This window comes from Temnothorax americanus, unplaced genomic scaffold (assembly GCF_048541705.1).
Source record: "Temnothorax americanus isolate GAGA-0224 unplaced genomic scaffold, ASM4854170v1 Scaffold6, whole genome shotgun sequence".
Classification (NCBI taxonomy): Eukaryota; Metazoa; Arthropoda; class Insecta; order Hymenoptera; family Formicidae; genus Temnothorax; species Temnothorax americanus.
This window is the reverse complement of record NW_027509751.1, coordinates 1532272-1541773: the sequence shown is the minus strand read 5'-3', so window position 1 is coordinate 1541773 and position 9502 is coordinate 1532272. Positions and strand designations below refer to the sequence as shown.

The window sequence follows — 9502 nt, the reverse complement described above, 5'->3', positions numbered from 1 at the left end:
AATAGTTTTTTTCGTTCGCGTTAAAGTGCAATATATAAAATTTAAATCAGTTCATATTTTTCCTTCTAGATAAATATAAAACAATCTCAATCATATCATAATTAATATAATTATAGTTGATCATAAGAAAAATTAGATATGAACTAACAATATTGCGTGCAGTAATCGTAATTTAGAAGATAAAAAATCGACAGGAAGGCACAATAAGAAATGAGAACTTCATTATCGATAAAAAAGAGCGATTTCAATCAATCTAAATTTCCTCGTTTCGAAACTTTGACAATAAAAAAGTGAATTTATCGACCCTCGCTTTGCTTTATCTCGCCGACTTTTTTCTCTCCCCGAAGCAAACATGTCGCGCGGTCTTCGGGCCCAGGGCCCTTGTCTTTCGCGAAAGATTTATACTACTGACATTGAAACTAAATTACGCTATAAATTAACTTTAAATTTGTGCTTTCGATGCATCCCGACTTACTCGTCCCCAAGGTCTCATTTACCCAGACAAAGGCCCATTCGTCATCGGCCTCAGCGATAGTTCTGATTTTCTTTGTAACCTCTCCGTTTCACGAATACGTAATTAAACAACAGCAAACAATAAAATGTAGTTTTAAGATTGCATTAACGATCTATTGACCGCGATTGCAATATTCATTAATCTTCATTAATTACACGGAAAAAATAAAGTTGCTTCAATTAAACGTCGACGTCACGAGCTGCCACAAGCATAAATAGTTAATTCAATTGGATATTATTGGACCAAATATTTAAATTATTAAAACAATTATCTGATGTTTTTTGTTTATTAATATTGACGTTGCATCAATAAATTTTATCTTAATAACACTGATGCTGTTGATAACATTATTTTTTTTCGTGTATAATCGTCATTTTTAAAATTGTGAATTCATGAAAAAACTTATGATAAAATTTGGCAAAATAATTACGTAATGTCTGTATCTACATAATAAAAAGTAAATTATAAATTACCTTATGGTTGCTTCGATGCCTTCCAAGCCCGCTTCCTTTCGAGCTTCTTCGTTGTACACTTACATACACACACGCAATGCATACTCGCGAAAACAATTAATTATGATTGCACGCGATTTTGCGACGAAAATACAATCGCTCTAAACTATGATTCGCTCAATATATACATATGTATTAGCTAATTTTAATTGCTTATAGCCCGGAAATTATATTCCGACTTCGATATTTTTATATTAAAATTCTCGATTCCAATTAATTTCTCCTGAATATGATATTAAAGTATATATTGTATAATGCAGTATACTCTGGTGAATAAGATAAAAAGATAATATTTACTCTATACTGTAACGTGTGCAGTTCAGTGTAACAGAATGTTATAGTTTACAATATATCAAGTTACATCATGTTTAATAAATAAATAGCGAAATTTATTCAGCCAATTTATCGCATACTCCAGGAAAATATTTCGTATTAAAGGGAGTATTCGCGCTTTCGTATCAAATTTGCGTTAAGGAGCGCTATTGAATGAGCCAATCTCATAAATCAGACCCAGTGCGAGCTAATAATAGCAAAATTTACGGAATCACAAATACCAAGCGAAACTGCAAACGCAATCAATCCGCGCTCGGAAAATTTGTCATTCTCGTGTACCAGTTTGACCGCTTCAATTAAGGATAATCGAGATAAACGAGCGACGCGAGTTTATATGGGATGCATCGCGCGTGCTTTATCACGTAAAAAACATTCCATTAATTGCTGATACCATATTCAATCGCCAATTATATTTACATGTCGATCTAAATATCACGTTTTCCGTGATATTTCGTGAGCACTCACGAAGCAATTATCCCAATGTAATTTTATGACTGCTGCGTGCAACGCGGCGTGTATACACAAATGCACACACATACATACATTAAGCCGGAGGAGACAACTGCAACAGTTGTGAGACGATCGCACTATTGGATATAATTGAACGCCGCGATCGATTCCCTTTCCTTCAAGTTGCAGTCAGTTTCCTCCGTGCTTAGTAGAACAGCGACGGTATGTGGGATACGCCGGATACGAAGGAATCCTTGGATCGATAATAAGATGCTTTATTAATAAAACAGAAGAATCAACAGAACGCGTGCGTGACCGTCAGGTACAATTTATCGTACGTAAACTTAATGCACGCCGTGCCCGCGTGCGAACGTAACGCTGAATGCGCATAAGGATGATCGCAATGTCGCGCGGGCGCGCTCACATCGCCGCGAAAATATACATATATAATTTATTTTTATATAAATAAATACACCGTATACGTGTAATATGTATATATATGCATATACCTATATATCATGTGTATTGTGCGTGAGTATATATATTGCGTGTGAGTGCGCGTAACTTCGACTACGCCTAATTACGATCGCTACGAGCAAGAGGGTCGTGATATACCTAATCTGTGAGCTGTTAGTACATACGCGATATGTTTGGTAACTGGTAGAATGTAAGACTAGTGTTAATGTAAATTTCGTCGTAGCGCCTAAAGGTGTAGGGTGTTTTACGGAGCATTGCGGAAACCTCGAATCGAAGGCCGTTGAAATCCTTTTCGAGCCCGTAGACACACGGGAAAACGAAGAGAAGTCGTCGCCATTCTCGTTTATACAGCCAAGAGTCCGACTGTTTTTGTGCTTCGCGTAATTCATTGTTCGACGGGGAATTTATCTGGGGGAGGAGGGGACGAATAGAGATTTTAACGGTGCAGGAAAGGACGATGATATCTATGTGAGAACTACGAGAATCGAGAAATTTTGCTGCCGGCGATCCGCAGTTGTCTACGACAAATGGGTAAATTCTGTCGGGCGTTTGTGCGATAAATAAGTAGATCGTAGTGTAAATAAACGAAATTGAGAACGAAAAATTCTGATATTAAAGCATCGACCTAAAATAAAATGCGTTTGCGACGGATTGAATATGTTGGAGCGACTGATTACGACTTTCCACCTTCGATTTCTGTATCTAGCGCAATAAATATGATATACTAAAGAGAAACCTATTCTTAACATCCACGAATCTATAAATTACATCGACGTCATACGCGTGCAAGATGTCTTGGAAGCTGCGGCTTTCTCTCGCGAGAGACAGATAAAGTTATCTGCTCCAATATCGAAACATTGATGATCAACGAAAGATTTTACATAATTAACTTTCAGCCATTATTTTAATGTTATTAAATTTTGGGAATTTAAAATAAAAGAATATAAAATTACAATGAAAGGAATGTCAATCTAGTCCAAGAGATCCGCTGCTTCTGAGACATCCTGTATTTCTTTTGTTCAACTACGTTGTACGGTAAATAATATTATTGTACGCATATAACACACGATCATAAGTTTCACGTTTGCGGCGCAATTAAATCGCGCAGACCGGTCCAGAGTCGATCTGAGATGCGGTCTTACGTCCTCATTGATAGCTATGTAGGCAAAGTTCCGCAATGATATCGCACCGTGATAATCGTAAAACGAGTTCGTCCGATATTTAGATTGCGGAAGAAAGCGCGCACGCGAATCGAGTGACGCTATAAAACAGCGAGTGAAACGCGAATTCCAATTCGTACACTCGCTGCATTCGCGATCGCGATAACCGTTGAGGACGCAAGCGGGTCGAATGCGCGATCGGAATCGTTGAACGATCGCTTATTCCGCGTGTAACGCGTGTAACACGTGTGTATGTATGTATATATATATATGTAATTACGCTTTTACATATATATATATATATATATATATATATATGTAATGTAATTATGTATACTGGCACATATGAAATTGGCGCGCTTTTCTTATCGTGGACGAAAGCGTGGCAGGACATGAAGAGAACTGTCTGGTTGAGCCTCTGTTATCTAGTGATAACAGCGAGAGTTTGTTATCACTGCGAATGACAATCGATCTCGAGCAAACGAAATAAAAACGAACGATGATCAATTTTTCCATATAATGACGAGAAACTACGAGGTGGCCTACGAAATTGCGCCCCGCGTAGCGTGATTTTGCGAGAGATCCGCGAGGATGATCTTTTCTCCCGACAAAAATCATATGCAAATTATTTGAAAAATCTCGGCACGTGGAACATGCTCACGTATTCGCTATCCTGTATAGCGCACACGATGAGTCATTGATGCGAAAGTGAAAAAAAAGATATCATTAATTGCGTCGCTAATTGCTTCAGATTTCGATTGTTGCACGATTATAGTTTCAATGCAAACCGAATTACAGTTGTAACACAAGATTTTGTGCACCTGCACAACGCGCGTGTAATAAAATAAAATAGAATAACCTATATATAAAACAAAATAAATAATTAATTAAATTAATTAAATCTGAGAATTAAATTATGCATGATCATGACGTATGCATTAAAATATAACAATTATATATATGCAATAATAATTACATGCGATGGGCGTGACCAAACATCGAATTATTTCGATAATTTGAATAAATAATCAATATGATAAACATACATTCGTATATCCGCTTACCGTAGACTTCGTCTCCGGGTACCATAACTCAATCGTTATCTGCACATTTATATAAATACATAAATTCGTTCAGACTGTCTGGTATTAAAGAATATATAGAGGCACTCAATATATCACGGAACGACAAATAAAATGAATAACGTAAATTTTCGACATCTCATTTGTCAGCGTGTTGTAGTTATACATATCTTCCAGGTAGCTCCTATGCTGCGAGGGTCTGCTATATGAAACCTCTCGAGTTCCCATCTCATGCGCGTCCGACGACATTGATCGGCCATCGATTTTCACCCAACGACTTACGGTATATGAACCGCGTGTAAGCAACGAATAAATCGATCTCGTTCCTAAGAAAATTTCATTGCTACTGAGAACGGCGGTTGCCTTTTTGCCAACGCGCAACGAGGACCCCATGTGCGGATGTCCCCAGCTTCCAGTATCCGCCTGTCGAGTTTGTTCCTCCTGGAGAACTGTCGCAAACAACGGATCTTTAATTGATCTCGATGCTCGTAACCGAGTTGGACACGCGATGCTCGTCCTCCGCTTCCGTTGATGGTGACACTGTGAAGCCACTCAAGCCACTCTCGATCAGGCTCATGAGACTCTCTTGGCTCGAAGATACGTGCTTTTCGGCGCGCGCCTTCTCTTCCAGCTTTCTTTTCTCGGCGGCTAGATCAACGGCGCCATTCTTTGTATTTTTCTGAATCAACTGTTCCAACTTGGACAGTTGCCGTTCGGTCGCGCTCTCCACGATCTCGTTGTTCTCCACGGGCATCCCGTATTTGTTCACCGTGGGTTTATAAGTCTTTACCTTCGAGTGACCCTGAATAATGAGGTACATCGGACCGCGAAGTGGCTTGGCTGGTTGCTTGTAATGGGAAAAAATCGGATCGGTGGTTAGACTCGGAACGGTCGTGGTTCGTGGTGGAACCGTCGACGACGGCGCAAGCATCGTCTTCATCTTTGAAGTCTCCGCATTGAGGATCTTCACCAGAGGCGACTGATCGGACTTTGTGCTCTCGTGATAGTCCATGGTAGGCGTGTACTCCATAGTAGAGATCGTCGATGTGAACGACGGCGAGGTGGTCACGGTTGTCGCGGGTAATCGAGACGGCCGATGATCGATCGGTTGCTCGTCTGATCCGGGAATCTGCGTGCTGAAAGTCGACGGCGATGGTGGACTGGTGAACGTCACGGGGAACGGTTGAGATAGTCGTTGATGAGCTTGTTCCACGTTTGGCAATGGTATCATCATATTGTTTATGGAAGGCGCGTGCATGTGCGCCATAGGCGGCGACACATGAGACATCGATACCGGCGAGGATGGCCGAAAACCGGGACGCATGCTGCCAATAAAGTGTATCATGGTGTTCGGTCTTGCCTGAGGACGCATCATGGATTGAGAAGCCGCCTGTGGAGGAACAAACATGTGCGAAGAGCTATCTGTGTGTCTGGGAGGCATTATCGGAGCGGATGGTGGATGTGAAGGCTGATGGGCAAACTGTGAGGGCGCTATCATCCTGTTCGGCACGGAGGAAGCGGACGGATGGTCCTCCGACAAAATTGGCGAGCTCGTTATCGCGTTTCTTACCGGCTGCGACTGAGACTTCGACGCTTGGTGAGTCGTCTTTGTCATTTCGGACGTGGTGGGATTCTCCCAAGCATTGTTGTGCGTCGTCGTAAGTGGATCTGAAGAACTTGCAGAGAAATTCTTCTCAATATAATTCGTCGGCATTACTACGGCGACCGGACCCTTCTTTGCTTCGTGTGTCTGCAGATCCATGATGCTGGAAGGCGAATTGGCGACAACGATGTGCATCTTTTGCGAGGATTGCGCATCGGTCACGGTTTCTTCTTCCTGCTCGGTTGAATCCGTAGTCGTGGTGGAGGCGGTGGAAGTTTGTGCGACGCTCTCCGTCGTCGAAGACGTCGCTTCGGTGCTGATCTCCTTCTGACCTACAACAATTTCCTCATTTTCGTTTTTATTGGCGTCCACAATAATGTTCGCGTTCTGACCAACGACGACCTCGTGATTGGACGAGGCCGCGGCGTGATGATCGACCTCGTAGTGATCTCTGGAGTAATCCGAGGTCTGCCACGTGACTTGATTGACATCGAGAGGATATACCGTGGAGGATGAAGAAGGTCCATTGTTGCCGAGCCATCCACCAGACAGAGTTTGCGTCGATTGATATATTAGATTTGACTTCTCGAAGGAGACGGACGGCGCGGTGGTCGCTTCGTATCTCGACTTTGTGCTCTGCGACGCGGACGGTACGTAGATGCTCTTGATGGTCTCGATCTTACTCAATGGCGCCTTCGAAGTGGAGTACGGTCTTAACGAAGGTGCGGGGGAGTAGCGTCCATAATCTTTGGAGGGCGTTCCGTAATACTGAGTATCCTGGAGGACGGGGCCTTCCTCCGTCTGCGTGCTAAACGATGATGATGTATCCGGGTAACCGATTATCTTGTCCTTGAACACGCCGACGTTGAAACTGGTAGACGTCTCGGCTTTCTGAATCATTGGTGGCGGCATCATCATAGTGTACGGCTTTATCTTTTGACTGTAATACGAATTCGGATAGTAATTGGCCGGCAACGACTGCAGTCTATTTTGATTTCTGTAGTCGATCAAGCCGTTTCGGAAACTAGTGGTGCGCACGATCTTGGGCGGTTCAGCGCCGTTGCTGCCGGTGAAGTCGTTCCTATACGAGATCGAATCCTGATTACCGGTCCGCGTGAATTTAGGACCGTCCACGAATTTGAGAAACTGCTCAGGTATCTTCGGGCTTGTCTTCTTCGCGGTCACACCCAGCACAAGGATATCGCGCTTCGACGACGGCTCCGTTGTGTGCTGCTGCGAGTCCAACCAGTATTGTACCCTGTCGAGAACCGGTGGCACGTAGTCGAAAGTCGGATTATTCTTCAGAGGGTCGCCGCGTCCCAACGGTGTCCATTCGTCATAGTCCATCCTAGGGGAGAATATCCGCGGCCGGCTGTCATTCTGGCCGCCTGCGAACAGAAATTTCGAGGGTCATCGTGACCGATTAAAGCCGACGGAACACATCGCGGATCAGTGGCGAAAACCTTCGTCTCACTGTGACGCGCGAAAGGCATAAGAGAGGAGACCGGCGATAAAGAGAGAGTAGCCAATTATACTTGAATCGGCGCGCATAAACGAGAATTTGATACCTTGAGTAATGAGCCCCGTCGTCGTGATTAATTGTTCTTAATTTTATTATAACCCTCTCTCGAGCGCGCGCGTTCTCACACGGCGCTCTCGCCCGATTGATTTATCCTACCGGCACTGCTAACGTCACGATCCTCTAGGCTGCATAAATTTATGGGACACTAGGTGTGCTAGGTGCACATGCGAGTGAGAGGACGACCACGGCCGGCTCGATGAGATACAATATATCGCGCGCGCGGATAGTTATTGTGTCGTATAAATTTATACGTTTCTAAAATACGTGATACCGGCGCACAACAGCGAGCGTCGTCTACGCGCCCGCACTTTCGTTTAACATCATCGTCAAGCTAGACGACGTCGTATACATGGCGCGGACCATTCGATATCTCAGGTATAGCTTCCCATCACGCGGCAATACTCCGAGGGAATCTACAATAAAGTTTATAGACGACGACTTCAATCTGTTATCTCAAATTACCTGTTCCTTGGAAACGTTCGGCATTAAATTGTCGAACATTAGAATGATAATGTATGTCACGCAAAAAAATATTGTAAGATGTTTTAAGTAACTCTTCAGCGAATATTACAAATAGATAAAATCACAAGTGTTAGACTTGACTATTATTATAGTTGAAAGAGGAAATGACATTGCAGAAATACTTTTACGTATTTCTCTTTTCCATATCCACGCAAAGAAATAGAATTAAGTGCTCTCGCGTAAACGTTCCATCCGATACGGCAAAAATCTTCCGCCTGACGGACAATGCCACTTTTGTTTCCGAGCGCGATGCGAACGAACGCGTAAGCCACCCAGGATGATAACATTAAGTAGTCCATCCTCCCGTATATACATCCGCTTTCCTGTACGTCACGGAGGATCCTGTTACGAAGTTGCAATTCACGTCGCGTCGTATCTGAGGTTCCAGCGGGCACGAACCACCCATCCCCGCGAAAACGATGAAGGCCCGTCTTCGCGGAGTAAAGAAAGAGAGTACCTTAACGAAGTCTCGCCGAGAGGAGGAGGAGCGCATCTTTTCAACGTCGAAGGGTGACGTATGGGGCGCCTTCGCTTCGCATGCCCGAGTGTTGACGGACATCGGCCGACCGCGGTATAGTATACCCATAACGATCAGTTATCGTCGAGCGATGATTGCTATCCTCAGCGACCGTTCGTCAAGCGGTAACAATCTCCTCGCGATTTATGAGAAATAGGCACGGTAATTAGGATGTATAATTCCCTGGAAAGCCGGAAGGCAGGCACCTTCGCGGAAAGTGCCCCGGGAATCCTGCCAGCGATTAATTTTACAAAGTTTTCCAACAACTCGAAAGACATGCGATCATCTCGCTAGCACGTACGAACGTACGGCGGTTAGCATTCGCAAGTGGGCCGAGTTGTAAAAAGAATAATGACAAGGTTTTCATTTAATTCCCAGTCAGGACTTCGACGTGTAACGTTACCGTAATTGGCCACGAACGCTGTCGAATGTTGCTCGCGTAGGTACGTACGACGGTAAGGTTTCGCGCGAGACCCCGTACACGTGGACACCGAGGAAGACAACATACGCGCGGACGTCGCCGCTCACACGCGCTCACCGTGCTCGCATGTACGCCCAATATCTCGCGAGAAAACGTCCCGATAATGGCTAGTCGAGAGTACACGTTTTCTCCGGCATTATCGAGGCAATCGACGTTTCTATCTCTACGGTCGGCGCCGTAAACGCGGTAGACGTCGGACATTAAAGCCGCTCGCGCAGGCCGCAGGTGCAGTCAGCTATGCGCGCGGCGATGCATAATGTGCCATATAC

The 9502-nt window shown here is 44.0% G+C and overlaps 1 protein-coding gene across 1 annotated transcript in view; it reads right to left on the bottom strand.

The window, feature by feature from the left end:
- Positions 1–2068: 2068 nt before the first annotated feature.
- Positions 2069–9502, bottom strand: part of LOC143904936 (uncharacterized) — a 40990-nt gene continuing 33556 nt past the window's right edge. The window contains exon 3 of the mRNA XM_077419940.1: positions 2069–7519. Coding sequence (XP_077276066.1) covers positions 4998–7519 — 2522 coding nt within the window. The 3' untranslated portion in view covers positions 2069–4997. The remainder of the gene's footprint in view (positions 7520–9502) is intronic.